We start from the raw sequence: 22,384 nt of genomic DNA on the forward strand, positions 1-22,384 counted from the left end.
AATGTTTTGATAATCAAAGCATTTCAAAAGATATTCTCTATTGTAGTTTTTTATGGATCAGAAATCAATAATAATCTGGTATTACCGAAAGAAAAGTTTTTACAGGTACAATTTTGATTTGATTACATTTTTTATACACACAACCAATTTGTATACAGGCACAGTTGTTTGTTTTTTTCACATGCGGACAACTATACACACTGTTCATGTCATAATTCCAGATGTAGAAGGGTCTTCAAGTTTCTCATTTCTTTACCATTAACAACCCAACTCGGCATGTCCAAAACAATCATGACATACTTACCTCACATTTTCTATTTGCAGACCAGAGTTTTCCAATAGCAAAAGAAAATGAGCAGGGGCATAAATGTGGGGGTGGGGGTTGTACTTTTGTATTTCTGATGATTACAGTATGCATCAGTTGTACGATGTTGAGATAATCAAATTTTGTACCAGATCAAACTAGATATTAATCTAATCATTCCAACAATATTCAGTAAAACTGCAATAAAAGGAGACAACTCCCTGAACCCAACAAGCAAACATATACATGTATATCCAAGCACCCCTTTTTAGTAACTTCATGTATGTCTATGCCACTGAATATAAGACTTGTACCATGATTTGAACATTATGTTTAAGTGGAAAACTTATGTTTACCATAAAAACAACATCAATGGAATGCAGCAGACAATGGACTATCATTATCTGAGGACCCACAATTTTAAATGTAGAAAGATGCCCACTTAACAAAGCAATTCAACACCTTTAATTTTTGCTCAAATTAAAGAGATCTTGTCATTTCTCACATGTTATCATGTCGTCAAACAATATGAAATTAAACATTGACACCCGGGATTAGATTGATCGCCACGCCACTCTTTATACAATTCAACTTTCTAATAGCCGAAGTTTCAGTCAAATTACTTCATTCTGTGTAAAGTTATTGTCGTTAGAAAAACAGTGTAGTCTCGATTGCCATTGCTACCGTTGTTACGATAGTAAACAAAGACTCGATTATCCACTTTTAAATTAAATCATCAACTAGCAATCGTGTTTAAATCCGTTGAAAATCAGTGTTAGATTGCCTTCTTGCCAATCAAATTAATGATAATAATATAAGAAAATTATTTATGAGTACATGTATGTATTATTATCAAACCTAAAATCATTGCTTATTAATCAAACAGACATCCATATCTGAATATGATAGGGTACCCTGTTCGTTTGACCAAAGTGCTCTGGGCTGGGGATCTATATCTCCCTTGAATCATTATTGTGAGAGTGTATGATTGTTTTCTCCCATTTTGGGTCGCTGCACTGACAGGCCCTGTCCCCAAGAATAATGTCAAAGAGAGCGTGTAGTATAGCCTTTATTAAATACAAATTAAATACTGTCACAGAATAATACTATAATGAATGAAAATCAAGAGCTTTTAAAAATACATAATCACTGATTGAAAAAACATAATATATTTGTGTCTAAAAACCTTGCAAGCATATTTTAAATACGACAAGTTTCAACACAGAGCCAGTGTAAATAACAAGTAAAATAAGAAGTGGATGAACCCACTCTATTTAACAACCAGGGACTGACAATCAAATTTCAGATCTGTGGTTGTAGATATATAATAATTAACATAATTTATTTTAATGTATATTAAATATCATCATTTATTTTAATGTAAAATAATTACCATCATTTATTTTTTTCATGATCTATAATAATTAGCATATTTTATTTTTCTTGTTCCTAAAAAAATATACTTTTCAATAAAAAAAAAAAAGTTTTGTGGGAAGAATAGATGGTCGGATTAAAACATTTATAAATTTCTATTATTATTAACAATATGAAAATTAAGATAATATAATGATTCGGATATTATTGTTTGATTATAAGCACAACAGTATCATAATACTGTGAATAATATAATATTTAGTCAATATCTACATATACGACCAGTTAATATAAACATCTGTCGTTTTTCCATTGATTTAGTCGGATAAATCTAATCCATGAAAACCAACAATATCTGGCAATTCAACACAATCAAAACTAAGAAATAGATCTCTCTCTTTTATATGGGTTGGTTTGATTTTAGGTTTGACTGTTAAAATTGTTTCCCATCTTGAATTACCAGGAACATCACTGAAAAATGAAATATATAATTGTTAAGAGTCAAATTTGCAAGCCAACCTTCCGATTTGCAGTGCTCACAAAGAAAATGTATCTAGTCTTTCGAATAGGACAAGCAACCAGACCATGAACATATTAAATTCGAAGAGTGTTGCGTGACTGTAACTGGGGGATCACGTGGCTAAGTAGGTAAGACGCTGGCTCGCTAGCCTGGAGGTCGGGTGTTTGATCCCTGCATTGGCCGAGAAAGTTCATCCAGATTTTCCGGCGTGGTTCCCCCTTGTCAGTGATGCAGGACGGAGGGCCTAACAAGGACAGCTGTCTAGTCCTTCGGATGAGACAAAAAACCGAGGTCCCGTGTATACATTGGAATGCACGTAAAAGATCCCTTGGCAGTTGGATTCGATAAGAGTAGGCGATTGTGCCGCTGCCCGGGCAAAATTTCCCTCATAGCACACTGTATGGCGTATGCCCGTCTTCATTAGCCCAGCATAGGAGCAGAACAGTAGGACGTTAAACCCCATTTCATTTCATTTCATTTCATTTTGACTGTAACTAGTTAATAAATATAACTGAATGTTAATAAAAAAACATCCCAGTTGAAATTAAATCCCTTTCTAAATAATTCATGGTTTTTTCCCATATTGTACTTACGGAAATTTAATTGATCCACCATTTGTTGTTTCAGTTGATCTAAGACTTCCTTCTATCATAAGTTTACACTTTGTTAGTGTTTTGTTCATTGGATTATCAAAATAAACTTTAATTTTAATAGTTTCACCGGGTTTACAAGTCTCAGGGGCCTGAAAAATTATTATATAAATATAAAAGATAACCAAATGATGATAGAAATATTGCTGAAGCTTGTCATTTCACAAGCACCTCTTAACTGTTACTGTTATACAAATTTATATTGTCATTGTCATGTCGTAGCTTCTGATTTGCTTCATCACATACGTACTTGGACTTTCTCTAGTTTTTTTTAATTATTAAAACGTTATGTTATGCATCACGAAAAGTGAGAATTCACTATGTGATTTGTCTGCCGTTGTGATAGTTTCCTATACAGTCTGAGCACATGCTATCAACGGCCTCTCAAGAAAACTAGCTTGCCACATTATAGGCTTATAAAGCACCTACTATTGTTTGTAAAATGATGGCTAAACCCCAAATTATTTTCTGTATAATTATTTGTGAATTTTATCAATATCCAGAGAACTAGAAACCAGTTTAACATGGTTTCGGCCTACTAGTACTAGTACTACTATATAGATTCAAGGACACGACATTATTATTGATGATTATCCCAAAGCTTGGTGTGTGCGCAAAACGTGAGACATTCTATATGTGCAATCAGTAACAGTTGGCGGGCACATGGCATGCCTATTTATTCACACGGCTAACAATTTTGGGAGATCACTTTGTATTCTGATATGATTATCCATTTAATTGAATTATAGGTCAATGTCTGAGAAGAAAGACAATATCCCCCTTATTACCTCTATCGTTAAATCTGGTCGACGTAATCTGAAATCATCTTCAAGTATAACTCGTCTATGTTCTTCTATAATTAAACAAGTTGCTGTTACTTTCATGGCAAAATGTTCAATAACCTTAGGTAGGTATAGATCAGCTGGTACATCCAATTTTATTTTTGTTTCTGAAAAGACAATATATATATATAAAACATATTTAATCATTCCATGGTGATGACAATGCTGATTCGGTAATGCGCTTATACAATCATGATAATACTGATTCTGAGCACAGACGATTTCGATGAAGGTGCTGATAATGTGCATTGGCGACGCTTACAGCTACCGAGATCTATGACAATGTTTGAACTGACGACGAATCCCCACTAACGATTTGGACAAGGACCTTGGTAGATGATGGTGAGGCAGTGCTCTGTCAGTTTCAAGACGATGATACTCTTAAGCCTACGCTTCACTCTATACAATACTTACATATTAAGCATAAAGCTTATATCTCTATTTAAATACCTAAATCAATATGATTACCAAACTATACAGATAGGTTGCCGTGCAACGAAACATAAGCCCACAACAGCTAAATCGTCCGTCGGCCAACACGGGTTATCGCATATTGAATCTTTTGTAGGTGATGATGGGGGGAATTTACAAGAAAATTTTATTATATACAGATCAGATTATAATTTTCGTACTTTGAGGGATCACAAGGTACTATAAATTGATACAAGGGCTTTAACTCTGGAAGTAATGTGCAAAGGAATTGTTGATATTGGACAATCCTTTTCGTTTTACTAACTTAAATAATACATATAAATTTCATACAGATCAGATGATGCCTTTTGTGGTTCGAGCATTCACAATGTTCAACAAAGTATAACAAAGGTCATAACTCTAGAAGCAATTGACGGAAATTTCTGAAATACAATAGATTTCTTTGTTTCACTAACTTAAATTATGCATATAAATTTCATACAGATAGGATGATAACTGTTTTAAACATTCACAAGGTTCAGCAAAGTGAAACAAGGTTCATAACGCAATTGACGGAAATACTGAAATTCAATAGATTCTTCGTTTAGCTAATTTAAAAGATGCATATAATTTTCATAAAGATTGGATGATAATTTTTGTCGTTGGAGCGTTCACAGGGTGCAATAAAATGAAACTAGGCCATAATTCCAGAAGAAAATAACAAAAATTATTGAAATTAAATGGGCTTCTTATTCCAGTAATGTAAACAACATAGGGATATGAATTTCAAAACAATCAGGTGATAAATGTAATCTGTAGAGTGTTCACAAGAAAGTGTGTATAACGGACCGCACAGGCAACGGCAATATACGCCCACATTTCCATGTGTGGGTATAAAAATGACATTGGCTTAAAATAAATGTCCATAGCCATTTCCTTCAATAGATAGTTAATGTCTAAAAAAATTTCAAGCAAACTTTAAACTGGTAAATATGTTTGAAATTAACTGAATTTATCGAGGAATGCCGATAGCTAACAATGCTTATTTAGAACGAAGCACAATGTTTTTGTTCATGAAATCAATGCTGTTGATGCCTTTGGGTTTGGCAATCTTGCGCTTAGCGCTTTCGATTTCCATGTATACCGTGATGATAGTCGATGGCGATAGTGCTAACTTAAAATCTATAATAATCATAATAAAAAAACACCAACCCTGACCAGCCTCTATTTTCATTTCACCAAATTTCTTATGTATTATCATATCCACAGCATCACCGTAATATGTCATGGATTCTATTTTCATTCCAACTTTAACGGTTAGTGACTTGTCGCCAACATTCTTTACCATAACTGAATAACTGAAGTCTTTTCCAACAAGAATCTCATCTTGATCTTCTAACTTTAATTCAATCATCTTTTAAAGAAAAAGATAAATGTTTTGTATAAGCATTAAGTCTGTTGCTTTTTATTTGTATATTTGACATAAAAATATGTTAAAACCCTGCCTTTCTTTTTTTGGTGAACTGCCTTTGATGAATATCCATAGATTATAAACTGGAGGGTCTAGAGCACAAGTGATCAAACTACCAACCATTTTAGTTGGTTGTTAGATCACTTGTGCTGTAGACCCTCCAATTGTACTTTTTATACGCCCACATTGAAATGGGTTCGTATATTGTAATCACCCCTGTCCATCCGTAAGGTGTCCCTAATTGCTTGTGAACGCTCTGGGGGCTAAATTTATCAGAAGATTAATGCTAAAGTTATGGCACTGGATCACATTCAAAGTTATAATAACTTTACATTATGCAATGCTTACTTATGTAAACTTGTGAACCCTGATCCCTTTTATAACGCTTACGAACAGTGAAACTGTACAGGCTAAGGTTTTCAACTTCAATTATGTTTATACACAGTGTCACAGTGTTGTTTATGTACTTTCGGAGTTATTGCCCTTTATCAATTAACTGTTTGCGCTTTATCTAAATCTTACATAATGCATGTTTAATAAAATAATAAAAAAAACACTCATTAATATGATCTTATGACTGAAAGTTGGTAACATTAGATCAAACTTACTGAATCGGTTATATAAGGATTTTTATCTGCGTTGCTCAACTTGGTAGCCAAAGCAACAGCATCCCTCTCCTCCGGTGTACCTGCAAGAAAATAATAATGTACACAAGAGTTCACGGGGTTTAATGTCAGCTTATCACTACAAACAAATTATGTCATTTTGGAATTCGCTTGTCCGTAGGAGTCTTTAGCAGTGGGAGAAAATCGGGGGCCTAGAGAAAACCCACACTTTTGGCACATTCAAAGCACAATGAGAAAATAGTTATACAAGTTAAGTAGACAGTCTAATTATCGAAAAGCTGCAATGCAAATAAACAAAATATGGCCAATATTTCCTTGTTTTTATATCCCTTTACTGTGATCATCAATGTTCTTGTTTGAAGCAAATATTCAGATAAAAATAACACGGGATTTAAAATCTTGATAATTAAATAATTTGATCTTGTGTCTATTTTCCTGGTAATATGTAAATGCTTACGTCTGTGTCTTATTTTCCAGAAAAAAAAATCCTGCCATGGATAGTAATGCAGATTGCTACAAATATTTAGAACTTGCCGACATATAACAATTTCCCTAATAGAAAGTGGTATCAAGCAGTCGCGTGACCACAGGCGGGGATATGAAAAGTTTGGCCCCCAAAAAGTTAAAACTATATTTCGCGAACAAAACCCGAATAGAATTGAAAGTAAAAGCAGAATGTAAATCAGTTTATATACATTCATATTACATTATTATATGCGTTGTGACCCATTTGTGCCAATTTCTAGGTGCCAAAGAATAAAGATTTAGCTCCTTTAAATAATTATATGCCAATGAACAATTTGTGCTCCTTCAGACCAGGGCCTCGGGGGCTAATACCATACCCCCCCCCCCCCGCCCACCAAAAAAGTATTCAATTTGGTATTACAATGAATAAATTGATATATGTTAAGGAAACATACCTTCTTCATATTTATATAATAATGTTAAATCTTCTCTATCAATATTACCACGTCTTCCAGTATAACTTAAATTACCACGAAAACGTTTTCCAGTAGGTTCCTTAGTACTGATCTTCTTACCAATTCTAGAAAATATTTTAATATAATCATCTTAAAGGAATTAAACCCGTTTGATGTATATAAACATAAAGTATTGAACATTTATCTATACGATGTTTCGTATCAAATATAAACTAAATTTCCTTTATGGCTTTAATTGTTGACAGTGGTAATAAAATCAGGTACCGGTATATCTCAAATTTTGCTCTATCTTTGCACTTCAAAATTTAAATGTAGACAGATAGCCACTTCAGAAAACAAATCAACATATCAAATTTAATTAAATCGAAAATTTTATTTTTAAACTAAATCAAAGAGGTCTATAGATGCACACTTCCCTATTAGTTAGGAATCAATATCTGTCGTAATTTTATTGTGGCCTCAGACTTTTCAATTTGCTTTTCGATTTCTTTCGTTTTATATTCTGTTAATCAAATATGACCGTTCTCGCTTTTACTTAACCCATTAGTAATGGGACAGCGCGAAACTAGTGCCCCGTGCAGTACTCCAAACCACCCGGGCACCCATGTAACGTGAATAGCTGTAGTGTCCCCGAGAATTAGTATTATGACCTTATAATTAAGCGGGGAATTTGAGATGTTCAGTTTCGGGCGATTTTGCTCTGTCCAGGGATGTAATTAATTATATCACTTTTCTCTTACATATTGCATGTTTTAACAAACGACTCACTTGTCTTTCACGACATTAAGAACATAAAATTCATCACGATCTTCTACCAACCAGTCTATGGAATCAGCATTGACCTCAGCAAATACAAACGGTGTATCTTTACCAATATTAATTGCCCCTTTCTTTACAGCAGCTACAGGAGCTGGCCCCAAACAAAAGAATCCTGGAATCAAATGTTAAATTTCTTATACCACCGTAAAACCATGCTTGCTTGGTAGACATGGGTAATCTAACTCCATTCCTCAGCGCCATTTTGTATGGCTGTTATGATGGCGATGGCGAAAATTAAGATATCAACTTCCTGAACGAAGCTACATAATGATGCCCTTTTTCAACTCTCTGTGGACTATTAGACTTCTCCAACTTTCGTTTTTGGTAATGTTCAGAGAATCTCAATCCAAAGACATTCACATTGTTTTCACATTTCGGTCTGAAGGAAGTTAATAAGGTCATATTTATTTTGATAACACTCCCCTCCCCCTGGCAGAACAATCCCATTAAGATCTCAAAGACCCTGATCTGTAAAGCGTTTATTTAGTTTAGGTGATCGTGTCTGTAAGTCCGCATAAAAGTATGTATGACTTGTTGAACAATTCCGGAAAATGGGAGAGAAAAAGCTCAAAAGTTTTGGTCAGCAGAATCTGAACAATATTATATTAGATCGACAGGCACAGTGATAATATATTCCCACAATATATGACAATAAAATGGCATCTGGAGATCCATTCCTCTGTTCACGGACTTACCATCACTTCTTTCCTGAGGTGTGGCGTCAATAACTTGCCACCCATGATACTCCGTAGAGGAAGTCGGTAAATCGGGTCTTTGCATATAAACTTCATTCCATACATGAAAATTCCTGTTAAAAAAAAACAAAAATCACATTTAGACAGGGATAATATGATGACACTGATCACAAGTAAACATGGTAAATACATAAAATATGGTGTTGTAGCCGACATACTAAATTGTCATAATGCATTTATCTCTTCAGTCTGCAAACGGGGTAATTTATCCAATTTCATGCGACAAATTTTTAAAGATGTCTAAAAACTGAAGCTGGTTTTATATCAAAAGTTGCTCCATGGAATACATAACACTTTCAACAGTAGCCAAAATATTTATATGTAAAATACCATACCAAACTGAATCTCCGGACAGGTTGGTTTTCTCTAAATCATCATCATCATCCAGTCTATATACATTATCAATAGTACAGCTCAAATCTGTGTCGTGGGCAGACGCAAAGTTCGTCACACTTCTACACGGCAGACCAAGGGCTCGACAAACTAAATTGAATTGATAAAATTGTATATAAATTTAGATCTGAAATGATTTGATAACTGTTACATAAGGCATGTTCATATTTTAATAGTATGCGAAATTATAGACAAATCTGACTCTAGGCCACCACTACACACTTTAAAAAGAAATACAAATTTGTTTGTGATTATCAAGGGGGTTTAACACATGATCATTGAAAACAGAGGAGTGTAATTACTTGTTGTCAAAACTCCAGAGAAAACCCAGCATTGCCCATATTGAACTGGTTCTCTTTTTTCCATATACTGCTGTATGATCTTAATACTTCCTGTCCAGGCTGTAGGGCGTGTTCCATCGTCATATTCCCCAGACCAGTTACCTACTAAAACACCATTGTCATCATTGTTGTTAACCTGGAAATAATAACCAAAGATTGAATATCTTTACATAGGTTTACAGAGGTTGTGAACAAGAATGAACACATCTCATCAACAAGCTTGGCAATAAAATAAACATGTTAGTTTCTAGATGATCTATATGCATTGATTGATTCTGTGCCCTGTTTGGCTCCTGTTTTCATTTGGAACTGCTGAAAAAATGGTTTGCTATGTCTTTAATTGTTTATAAAAAACACGCAACTAGAAAGCTTTTCAACGACCAAATTGTTTATTATAATTATACATAATTATACATAATTTACATTTTTTTTTGTCTTTTTTACTCATTATCATTTGGAGGGTCTAGAGCACAAGTGATCTTACTACCAACCATTTTAGTTGGTTGTTAGATCACTTGTGCTCTAGACCCTCCATTTGGTCTATTAAGTTCTATTCAGTACTGTATTGTATACATGTACTACGTATGCATACCATTTTACTTGAAATTAACAAAATAAGGTACTGAGCAGAGCTGAACAAGTACAAAGCAATACCACAACAATGCTATTCAATGTATCTAAACACCACCCATTTAAAATTTTAATGGGATATGCGTAAGCTTTACTGTGCCAACAAAATTTTCTTTGTTGTTTCACTGTATGAGCACATTTAACCACACAGAACAATCATCTTTAAAAAAAAAGAAAACTTACAATTCTGGACAAAGCTCTTGAGATGTGAACTGGGTCACCCATGTTACCATCAATTTTAAAACCAAAAGCTTTTCTCAAGATAACAAGAGATGCATCTAAAATACCGTCGGCAAACTGAAACACAAACAGAATAGAATCAAATTTATATTAAAAAGCCATTAATTCTTTGATCGTTGAGGCAACCGTTAGCTTGATTTGTTTTCGTTGAACCTGGCTGTGTTCTCTCAGATGTATTTTATCATGAAATACAGCATTTTCTTTGCTAAGTAGAGTGGTTCATGTAAATGAATCAAAATAGAAAGGATTTTGTACTTGTTTTATGAAAAAAGCAACCCCGTAATTTCTGTTTTCTTGCATGAACAATCTTACATGATAGACTTGGTCATGATAATCAAATTCCTACCAACCTGTCCAAAGTTCCAACCTCTTGAACCAATTTGTCTATAATTACCATAAAATAAAGCACCACCATCATTTAACACATATTCATCTAATAATTTCTCTGTTGGATAATATACTGTATCATCTGGAAATGCAATAGAAAAAATCATAGCTTAGTCAAGGTTTCACATACTAAATAGTGAAAATGGTTTTCTTTTCAGCATGGTGCCACATTAATTTCTCATTAAATATTTTATGAATTCTGATGTTTCGTTTAATTTTTGATATGATATTATATTTTCCTAAAAGCCAACGACCATCATTGTATTTTTAGGTAAATATCAAATGTTCCAGGATTTAATCCATGCTAAAATGTAGAAAAGCAAAATATATGTGATAAGATATTCTTCTTTCGATTCTATGGGATTAAAAAGAGAGCAATCAAAAACATTCAGCGAAACCTAAAGATGGAAACGGCTGGTTTATAAGGGTTAAGTGATACATTTTGACTATTTCTTTCGTTTTGGCCATATCAAGTTTATATAGAATGTTGCAAAATTGTCAATTCATTATATTTTTGAACATACTGAATGGAATTGAAACATTTTTTTTTAGACCTTTCAGGGATTCACCTTTACAATACCCTCAAATGTCATTGGGAGACTTTAAAGCGGTAGTATTGGTATTTTGGGCTGTGTTTGTGGGAACATACAACCAAAAATACAACAAAATAGCATGACTGGTATTTAGAGGAATTAGGCCGGGACAAAACAAAATTGTTATCTAATCTTAAGTAGACTGATACAGTAGTGCTGTCTACTCAAAAATAAATTACAAATTCGTTTCAATCTAATCCTATTTCGGTGGTGCGTAAAATTCCGGAAAAAATGAAACAAATATGCAAATTATTTCTAATTAGACAGGCATTTGCATAAAATCTTACCTGGACTCCAGGGATTAAGAAGTATAATAATATCATCTGGATATTCATATCTAAAAGACATCTTTTTACCATCTTTATCTTCAAATATCGTCTTTACCACGAACTCCCATTCGCCAATAACACATTTAGCCGGAACGTAGACTGCCATGGTCATAAAGTTACCATCTAATTTAACTATATGAGCTCCCCAACTATCTGGTTTATACGACCTATCAGCACCTTCCTGTAGTTTAAAACTTGCCAATGTTCCTGCTTTTGGTAGGGGATACTCACCTACACAAAACAATACATTTATTTATTGTCCTGTTATGCTGCTTTGGCGGATGGGAAACAAGAGAGATTTTAATGTATTATTGCAATCAAGATTACAAATGAAACGATTTCTCATAGTTTTATTCGTATTCAACGTGAATATTTTCATTAAATGTCAGCTATCATTGATGTACTAAAACGAATTTGGGGGGAAAACTAAAATACCTGTTTTAAAAAGGAAAGTAAGATCATCTTGTTTTTTATTATAAGGTCGATCAAATTCGATGGTGATTTGAAACTCTGCAGCACGTCTGATAACCAGTTCTCGTTCTAATTTTTCCCCATCTCCATCTTCTCTTTCCATTGTATTTTCATATTTGTCGGTGTGGTGTTGCTGTACATTTTCTTCAATATTTAGATCAATATTTTTAACAGTTAGAACTGTAGCCAATTCCTCTGCAGTAGCTTCTTCCTCTACATACAAAAAGATAAAAAAAAGAAGATAGCCACACAAAGCGTCGAAATGCGCCCACACAGCAATTGTGTCTCAACAGCAGTTTATCCGAAAGGAAAACTTGGATGTTGACCACATTAAAATGGGTGTTTTTAATAGATCTGATCTCTGTCGTGTTTACAAGATTGTAAATTTTAAACATTGGCTTTCGACAGGTTTTGTCTGTTTATGACCAAAATGCCTCACACTAAATTCTATTAAAAACTCAAATTGCATTTGAGGTTTTCAGCAAGGGGGGTGCGTCTATCGCGTTCACTTGGTTTTCGTTAAAGGGCGGGGGGCGGGGGGGGGGGGGGGTATTTCTGAAACGAAAAGTCGCAGAATGCTAATACTGATAGGGTTCGTCCTCTCATGACCACAATGCTTCACCAAATTTGAAAAGAATCCGTTAAAAACGATAGTGTCTATTGAGTTGTAGGGGGATGGGACGTCGCAGAACGCTGAATGTCAATAGTGTTTGTCCTCGCATGATCCCAATGCCTCCAACCAAATTTAAAAATAATTCTTTAAAACCTGTAGCCTATATCGCGTCCACAAGGTTTTCGGAAAAGGGACTTTACTCTGGACGGAAGGTCTCGGAACACAAATTAAAAGCCTCGGCATTTGAAGTCTGATATAAAAAAAAGACTTCTTTAAATATGAGATCCTCTATTATAGAGCTAGTAAAAAGACACTACTTGGTCTGTTACCTATTTTTGGTTTAGGAACATCGTCTGTATTAGTCGTGTCAGGTGCGTCATTCGCTGGATGGTCGGTCGTTGGGGGACCATTGTCTCGTTCCCAGGGACGTGGTTTTCGTCGTTGTGGACCGTAAGTTCGTGAACGGCGAAACGAACTCTCTGTGGGTCTCATGTAACTAGGCAAACCATCGTAGTTTCTGTGTCTGTTCCTTCGGCGTGGAATGTAATCACCTCTCCTATCAGTGGGTATTGCACCTCTTGGGTTATTTCTATAGCGAGAATACATATCAAAATGTCGATTGAACAGACTGAAATAAAGGAAAGGAGAATTTCATATATGTGGACACTGGCGATTCAGATTTGCTGGAAAAACCTATAATGCAATAAAACTATATACTAACACCCCATCCCAACTAATGCACTGGTTCAATAAACAGGAGGTCCGGCATTCGAGTCCAGTGTGGCAAATAGCCCAAGCCTTAATTTATTCGCAGAACTGGGTCGGTGTCCGGGTCTATAGTGTAAGCCAAATGAACGTAATAAACAATTAATTCACACTTGGTCTCAACAAAAATAAATGATATCTGTTAGCCCCCCCCCCCCCGACCTCCTCTCCCCCAATCCAGAACAAAACAAGTAATATAGCTACATATACAACTTACTATAAAGGATCCATGTCTAGGTGTATATTGCAATAGTTTCTCCACCTATAACCAGCTCCGTGCTAAACGTGTAAAAATCAGAAACAACAATATGCCCATATTGATATATAGGCATATATTCTACTTGCCTTAATAACTCCATGTCGTAATTTAGTACGTATGTATAATAAGCTTATATGATGATATAAGTAGATATAAGTTGACCTCATGAACTGTCGAAATACCGTTACAGTTTAAAAGACTGACAGAGGTTATATCAACAGAATTTATATGAAGCCAAAACGGAACTGGATGGGTGAGTATATGAAGTAGTCTTAAGATTTACTAGAAAACATCCTTGTTTGAAATCGTATGATATTTTATTATCAATAATGGCATATATATTGTCCCTAATAAAGACTTTCGGCAAGTGGAATTTTCCCCATCCGTATCGCGTATCCATATCATCACGTGATACGTTGCGTCAATGTAGTTTTAGAGTTTCGGATGCGTTTCAATACGATCACGACAACGCGATTCCTACGACTGGCCTCAATATATGATAAGACCTGACAGGATCACCAAGCTAGATTACTCCACGATTAAAACCACGATTTCAAACGTGTGTAAGAGAGAGAGAGAGAGAGAGAGAGAGAGATAGAGAAAAATGGGGTTTAACGTCCACTCGACACATACTAGGTCATTTCGGGACTAACATATGGTTCAATTTTATTTCCATAATTCGCTTGCGCGTAGGGGTCTTTAGCAGTGGGAGGAAACCAGAGGACCCGGAGAAAACCCACGAGGTTGGACAGGCGACCCTACTCATTGTCACGTACAATCGGGGAATCGAAACCATGCCAGTTGACTCAATGACAGACTTTATGATACAGCGCGCACGTGCTAACCAATCAGCCATCCAACCCCCCGATTTCATACGTAGCGCGAATCGTGACAGCCATGGGAAACTGGCATTGGTATAAGACGAGTGATACCCGCCATGTACAAATTGGTATCAAGGGCTCAGCTATGATTTCTCGCCGATGGATGAAACACATCAGACAGAGAGAATTATTAGAGCAGGAGCCCAGGGGGTCAAGCTAGCTGAAAATTGTACCAATGTTCACCTATATGGTATTAATGCATGCATATCTGGTATCATCAGAATGTAAGTCTGCCGGGTATCTGGTTGTGGGTGTGGCTGTGAGGGCTGCGATTCTGGGTATGAATTCTTGAGCTAGATTAGCTCAAAAGTGTACCACATGAAAATGGTACAGCAGTGTACCATACATCTTTAAGTATTACAAAAACACCCTGACAGACATTTCTAGCGGTGGTGTACCCCCGACAGAGTTATGTAATTGCCAGACCACAGCTAGGCTAGATTAGCTGAAATCTGTACCACTTAAAACTGCTTGGAAGTTGTTCAGCACCACCACAGGAACCAAGAATCATCACTGCCAGACAATTTGGGCGGTGGGTTACCCTGACAGACACGGCGAAAATACCACGCCCCCCCCCCCCCAACTAGGCTAAGTTAGCTGAAGTCCGTACCACCTAAAAGTGCTTGGAAGTTGTTCATCACCACCACAGGGATCATGAATTACCACTGCCAGACAAATATTGCGGTGGGGTACCCCTAAAAGAAACGCGCAAAATGCCCCGTCCCGCAACTAGGCTAGATCAGCTGAAATATGTACCACTTATAACTGCTTTGGTGTTGTTCAGCACCACCACAGGAATCATGAATGATCACTGCCAAACCGATTGTACGGTGGGTTACCCTAACAGACACGCCCAAAATGACACGCCTCGCAATAAGGCTAGAGTAGCTGAAGTGTGTACCACTTAAAACTGCTTGGAAATTGTTCAGCACCCCAGAGATCACACTGCCAATTGCTAGAGAGTTGTTTGGTGGGGTTCTCCCATAAGACACAACAGCCAAGCGCCCCCTCCCAAAAATTTGGCTTTATCAGCTGGGTCAGACTTATTGAGAAATTTGGGTATTACATATTTTCATGAGTATGTAATATCTATTAAAAGATTAAGTAATCGTATGAAGAATAATAAGTAGTGGTTCAACTCTGAGGATACTGACATACGAACCATAAAGTCCGGTTGCCAAACCCCATTTTAAGCCTTGACATGGAAATATAGTCCACATAATGTTTATTGGTGGATTATATATCTTCTATATGTGTTGATTCAGAATTGGGGAAATTTTTATATATTCAAGATGGCTGACATAAGGCGGTTTCAAGGTTATTTAGTGGGGTAAAATATGTGACGGCTGCCATAGGCGTAGGAGCTCAAAGTAATTCAGGGGGGCATAAGAGAAAATTGCCCGAAATCAATACCGTTTTTTCGGGCATACATATCATAAGAGAGCTTCGGGCATATTTTCGGGCATGCAGTGGACAAGAAAAAGACTAGAAAATACTTTTCGGGCAGTGTGGATCTCATAGAAATAAGTTAGTTAATAGAAAAAAAAGGTCGTCGAATTTTTCATTGCCCGAAAATAAATTTTTTGGGGGGCAAATGCCCCGCCTGCCCCCCGGCTCCTACGCCTATGACGGCTGCTCTTGGACCTCGGTTTGAATATGTTTCTAGAAGAATTCGACCCGCTGAATCCAATGAGCTAGGGTATTCCTCCTGAAAGTGATGGCTAATTTCGCTAGAGGGCCAAATTGAAAATGGAGGCTCATTTTAGAGGGAAACTCATAAAGTTCACTAAAATGATGTGCAATATATTGAAATGTATAGGTTTTGAGTGGATTATATGTATTTAATATGTGTAGATTCAAAATCTGTGTAATGCCACCCTGGCACCCTTCGGAAAATTTAAATATTCAAGATGGCCGACATGAGACATTTTCTGGTTATTTACTTTAATTTAGTGGGGTAAAAGTCGGGACAGATTCTCTCGGACCTCGGTATGAAGCTTGTTTCTATTGTAATTTGACCCACTGAATCCAATGAATTTTGCTATTTCTCCTAAAAGTGATGGCTAATTCCGCTAGGGGGCCAAATTCAAAATGGAGGCTTATTTTGGGGGGGAACCCATATAGTCCCCTAACAAGGGTGTACAGTATATTAAAATATAGGTTTTCGGTGTCAGTTACTTCAGATATAAACATAAAAACATGTTCCGACCAACGGGTATTCCAGGTTGAGGTCATATTCAAAATGGCGAGCGTAAGTTAGACGTTTACATGAGGTTGGACAAGCCCCAGTTAGCTTTTATAAACATTTGCTTTCGACTCACGATGGCCCGATGGTTGATTCTTTTTGACCGTGTATAATTTGTGTCCTTATAAAAATACAAGGGAAAGAATATCATCGGATTGGAATACCTTTTTGTCGAAACATGATTTTTATGTCTATATTTGAAGTAATTGACAACGAAAACCTATATTTCAATATATTACACGCCGTTTTAGGGAACATTATGAGTTTTCTTCAAAAATGAGCCCCACTTGTGAATTTGGCTTCCTAGTGGAATTAGCAGTCGCTTTTAGGAGGAACACCCAAGCTCGTCGGATTCAATGGGTCAAATTCTTATAGAAACTACCTTCATACCAAGGTTCGAGAGAATCTCTCCCGAATTTTACCCCACTAAATTAAAGTAAATAACCAGAAAATGTCTCATGACGGCCATCTTGAATATTAAAATTTCCCCAGGGTGGTATCATCCTTCAGCTTATGTAGCTTTGTTGCGGGGCGTGACATTTTGGGCTTATTGTCATTGGTACCCCCCCCCCCCCCCAACAAACTGACTTGTAGTGGTCATTCTTGGTTCCTGTGGTGGGGCTGAACAACTTCCAAGCAGTTTTAGGTAGTACGGGCTTCAGCTAGACTAGCCTAGTTGGGGGCGTGGCATTTTTGGAGTGTCTGTTAGTGTTAGGGGTAACCCATCGCACAAACTGCCTGGGAGTTATCCTTCATGATTCCTGTGGTGCTGAACCAATTCCAAGCAGTTTTAGGTGGTACAGGCTTCAGCTAATCTAGCCTAGGTGGGGCGGGGGCTGGGCTGGCATTTTGGGCATGTGCGTTAGGGGTTGCCCACCGCACAAACTGTCTGGCAGTGATCATTCATGATTCCTGTGGTGCTGAACGACTTCCAAGCAGTTTTAGGCGGTACGGATTTAAGCTAATCTAACTTAGCAGGCGTGGCATATTGGGTGTGTCTGTTCTGTTAGGGATAACCCACCGCATAAACTGTCTGGCAGTGATCATTCGTGATTCCTGTGGTGGTGCTGAACAACTCAAAAGCAGTTTTAAGTGGTACAGATTTCAGCTAATCTAGCCTGGTTGTGGTCTGGCAATTACATAACTCTGTCGGGGGTACCCCACCACTAGAAATGTCTGTCAAAATGTTTTTATAATACTTGAAGATGTAAGGTACACTGCTGTACCATTTTCATGTGGTACACTTTTGAGCTAATCTAGCCCAAGAATTCAAGCCCAGAAACCCAGCCCTCACAGACACACCCACCACCAGATACTCGGCAGACTTACATTCTGATGATACCAGATATGAATGCTTTGATACCATATATGTGAAAATTGGCACACTTTTCAGCTAGGCTAACCTCCTGGGCTCCCGGTCTATATGGAGGAAAAAGTGTGGATCAAGCCAAATGTTTTTACTCAATTGTTCTTTGTAGTTTGATCAATACAAATATACATTTGATATTATTAAATAAGGCAACTAAGTATACAAGAGGCTATTAAACTTGTATAAAACTTGAAATGGGCGTGTTTTAATGTTTATAAAGAATAAATCGTTTCTTAATATTTACATTTTATTTTTCTCAAGCCTTTCTTAAGGATGGGTTCCTAAAAAAGTATTTATCGGGTGGTTATTTCCAATAAAAGTATGGCAATTTTGGTATATATGGAAAGTAGAGATATCCAATCTTACTAGAAAAATAATGGATTCGCCGAAAAACACTCATGGAGCGTAAACAGGACCAAAATGTAAGGGTTCCCCTAATCAACAGCCCGACGATTAGGAAGTTCCGCACGCGTGATGTCAAAGGTCACAAGCGAACATTGAGCGCTGTGTACAAGTTGATAAACTTTATGAAGAGTTAGACGACGTACGCGGAAAAAGACGCGGGTAGTGGATAATCCGAGAATTTAATTAGGATTCGATATTTGTAATAAATAGTAAGCGATTAAAGACAACATCGTCTTATGTATGCAATGAATTCTCCTCTGACTCACAAGACGTGACGTAAACATGACCTGGTTTGATCGAATTTTAATAGCAGGGCATTCCTTCTTAATTACAGAAATGAAATGAAATGGGATTTAACGTCCTACTGTTCTGCTCCTATCTGGGCTAATGAAGACGGGCATACGCCATACAGTGTGCTATGAGGGACATTTTGCCCGGGCAGCGGCGCTACGGCATACTCTTATATCGAATTCCAACTGTCATGGGATCTTTTACGTGCACGCCAATGTGTACACGGGATCTCGGTTTTTCGTCCCATCCGAACGACTAGACAGCTGTCCTTGTCAGGCCCTCCATCACTGACAAGGGGGAACCAAGCTTGAAAATCTGGATGAACTTTCTCGGCCAATGCAGGGATCTAACACCCAACCTCCACGCTGTGGGATGAGAAGAGCTTCGACAGAAGGGAACATCTGCCTCAATTCAGGTGACATAATGATGAACGCTTCGTGCACAAGTGAAATAGATTTGGCCGAAAACTGGCGCTTGAAGAATGGCAATTCTTGTTTCAAGTCCCGATTCAGTTCCAGATACGATGAAACAAGCTCATCATCATGTAGATATAAACCTGAAAATCTGTCCTGGCGATCAAAATCATGGTGGGGGGGGGCAGAGACCTATTCGCCCCCCCCCCCGCCCTTAGAATCGGAAGGGGGGACGCCCCCCCCTCCCCGTCACCCCCCTAAATCCAAGTGGCAATATCTGGATTGGGGGATAGAGAGAATGGTTGAAAACACGATTTATTTGTCAAATTAAATCAACATTCATGTTGTGATCTTACCGGAAAAAGATGGGCTTTTGATATCCAATATTTAAAATAAAATAAATATTTTACCATTGGTACACGAATCGTGTACCATAATGCGCTTCAGCCCCAGTTGTATCAAGAGACTCGAGGGACGAGGCTAGACACATTGCACCAAATCAAACGGCGTATGTAGACTGGAATAACCAGACTCTAGAAATTTGCACTCGCTTGAGACTGCTGGCTTATTTCACCGAACATAACTGATTTGAATTTGGAGTAAAAACGGAAACCATTGAATGTAAATCAGTTTATATACATTCATACTACAGTATTATATGCGTTGCGACCCACTATTGTCAATTTCTAGGTCCCAAATGTTAGCGATTTAGCTCCTTTAAGATGCAGTATATTCAGTCACAATATGAAGCCGTCATTAAAGGACAATATTGGTGCCAGTCATTATCACATATGTGATAGAGCTGGTTAAACACATTTCAAATATAATTTTAACACAGAGATCATTGCTACGATAGATGAGTAATCAATGTTTCAACAATAGGAAGTGACGAACGCAAAAGGAAAACACGAGTTATCCCTCTATAAAACTGGCTGAAGTGACGCGTGATAACAGATACATGGGCGAATTTCTGCTGGCCTATGTTACTCCCTGGTCCGAGCTACCCCTATACCCCAAATTTCAGACTCGGGGCAGACCTAGTGTAGCCGCCAACCCCGAACAGACAGACAAACAGACAGACAGACAAACGACAGTCACAAATATTAGTATAGATTATAGCGAGAACTATCATCTCTGTATCTAATCTTACATAATGCCCCTTTAATTGCGTTAACTTTCTAGAACACCCCAAACTACCATTCGTGCTTTTGTAAGGCTCACAAAGCTAATAGTTTGCGCAGGAGCGTTAATGTGTGTGTGTATGAGGAGGGAGGAGGGGGGTGGGGGACCACCCCCTAGGAAAAAAATCCAGTTAATCTGAAAATAAGTAATGAAACAGGAACGCCTCAATAATTCTTGCGTGTGATCTTGGCCTGACGGACACGATCGAACTTAACTAGCTCGCCGGTGGTCAAATTAGACTGTAAGCGCGGACGCTTGGTGAAAATATGAGAACATCGTCATATCCTTGCCAATTATGTTCATATATAGGTCAATGTAAATGTAATTATTATCATGCCTGTTCTTGAGTTTACGTTGTCATTTTATATGTACATGTATAGAACGATAGCGGAAACAATTACAAACCCTGTGGAAATAACTGTAGACTATTATTACAAGTCTTCAACGATATCCGACAAGCTTTTTTAGTTACCGTTAAGCATTATATTCATAATACATAATATTACATAATATTGCCTGTTTGTCACGTACAACCGGGGAATCGAAACTACGCCAGTTGACTCAATGACAGACCTTATGATACAACGCACACGCGCTAACCATTTGGCCATCCAACCCCCTTATATGCAAATGAATATAATAGAACCCCAAAACGTAATCGAAAGACTGATTTGATAGAACATTTTAATAACTACCATTAAAATAGAATGTATCTAAATTACCTGAATTATTCGCAATATTTACTTGTTTCTTGCTGCTTATAAAACTTGCAAACACTGATCATATAACAGACACATGGTTACCGTGCAGTCACTATAAACACTGTGATCAATAATCATTTCCTTCAATATGCTTCACTACAAAGCCTTTATTTAATGAATAGTTTATTGTATCCTTGAACTATCTATATAATATGGTTTTGTAAACTGAAATATAATAAGATAGGTTTCAGTTCAATGACATACACAGGACATACATGTGTATGGGTGTGAGGGCATACCTGCATGTTCTATTTATACAAATTGTATAATTAGTATTGTAAAGTCGAAAACCTTGTGAACGCAATAGAAGCTATAGAGTTTGTTTAGGGTTGTTTTTTTTTAAGTTGGCGCGAAGTATTGGGTTCATGAGTGGTACGCGCTGAACTTCTAAAACATCGCTCGTACGCAACTAACGTACGAAAATTAAATGATAGCTTCTCTGCAGGTAGGGTGAATCTGTAGTTCAGATTGAAACATCGCTGTCAATTCAAGGTAGCCTGGTATTTCTTAATTTCCAATTTCCGAGTTGATTTTTGCTTGGTTGCGTGCTCCCCCTTTCGATTTGCCTTGACTTTTTCTTTTCGACATTGGCGTTCTGAAGGAACGAAAAGTAGAAATTATGAATGGTAGTTATAAGCTTCCATAAATGAAGCACGTACAGATCTCTTAGATCTGTTATCCCCCCCCCCCCCTCAGAGTCGGGAATATATGGGGTTACCAGATTATTCATAGAAGAGAGAGAGAAGGAAATGGGCTTGAACTCAACACAAACCAGGTCATTTTGGGACTAACACCGTTTAATTTCATAGAGATCTTTAGCAGTGGGAAAAAAACGGAGAAAATCCATGAGGTTGGACAGGTGACCCTACTCCTTGTCACGTACAATCGGAGAATTGGAACCATGCCACTTGACTCAATGAAAGACCTTATGATACAACGTACATGCGTTAACCATTCGGCCACCCAACCCCCCTTCATAGAAGAAACCGGGACTTCTTAGTATGATCATCAAAAGATCATGAGTTTTGTGTTATTATTTTCAAATGAAAAACACCTGATTAAAAACAGGACAGTCAATGGGACCGCCTAATCCGGTACATGGT

The 22,384-nt window shown here is 37.2% G+C and overlaps 1 protein-coding gene across 3 annotated transcripts; it reads right to left on the reverse strand.

Annotated features, from left to right (window-relative positions):
* Positions 1–1,355: 1,355 nt before the first annotated feature.
* Positions 1,356–21,386, reverse strand: LOC126816537 (annulin). Of its 3 annotated transcripts, none has more exons than XM_050543178.2 (16): positions 21,243–21,386; positions 13,040–13,338; positions 12,062–12,310; positions 11,585–11,857; positions 10,668–10,786; positions 10,261–10,374; positions 9,409–9,583; positions 9,049–9,196; positions 8,654–8,766; positions 7,908–8,070; positions 7,119–7,243; positions 6,181–6,260; positions 5,314–5,515; positions 3,637–3,797; positions 2,792–2,940; positions 1,356–2,149 (listed from the first exon to the last, which is right to left on the reverse strand). In XM_050543178.2, the coding sequence occupies exons 2-16, from the start codon at positions 13,314–13,316 to the stop codon at positions 1,996–1,998; spliced, it is 2,502 nt and encodes an 833-aa protein (XP_050399135.1). In that variant the 5' UTR covers positions 13,317–13,338; positions 21,243–21,386; the 3' UTR covers positions 1,356–1,995. The 3 variants fall into 3 exon arrangements, with proteins under 3 accessions (XP_050399135.1, XP_050399133.1, XP_050399134.1); XM_050543176.2 differs by lacking the exon at positions 21,243–21,386 and adding an exon at positions 13,821–13,951; XM_050543177.2 differs by lacking the exon at positions 21,243–21,386 and adding an exon at positions 13,693–13,832.
* Between the last annotated feature and the right edge of the window lie 998 nt (positions 21,387–22,384).

The sequence above is a fragment of the Patella vulgata genome, chromosome 3 (genome assembly GCF_932274485.2).
Source record: "Patella vulgata chromosome 3, xgPatVulg1.2, whole genome shotgun sequence".
NCBI classification, from domain to species: Eukaryota; Metazoa; Mollusca; class Gastropoda; family Patellidae; genus Patella; species Patella vulgata.

Coding starts and splice junctions, on each gene's coding strand:
- LOC126816537 (XM_050543176.2), bottom strand. Junction 12,311..13,039: donor TGTTCCTAAACCAAAAATAG/GTAACAGACCAA, acceptor TTTTGTATGTAG/AGGAAGAAGCTACTGCAGAG. Junction 9,197..9,408: donor CTCTGGAGTTTTGACAACAA/GTAATTACACTC, acceptor AATTCAATTTAG/TTTGTCGAGCCCTTGGTCTG.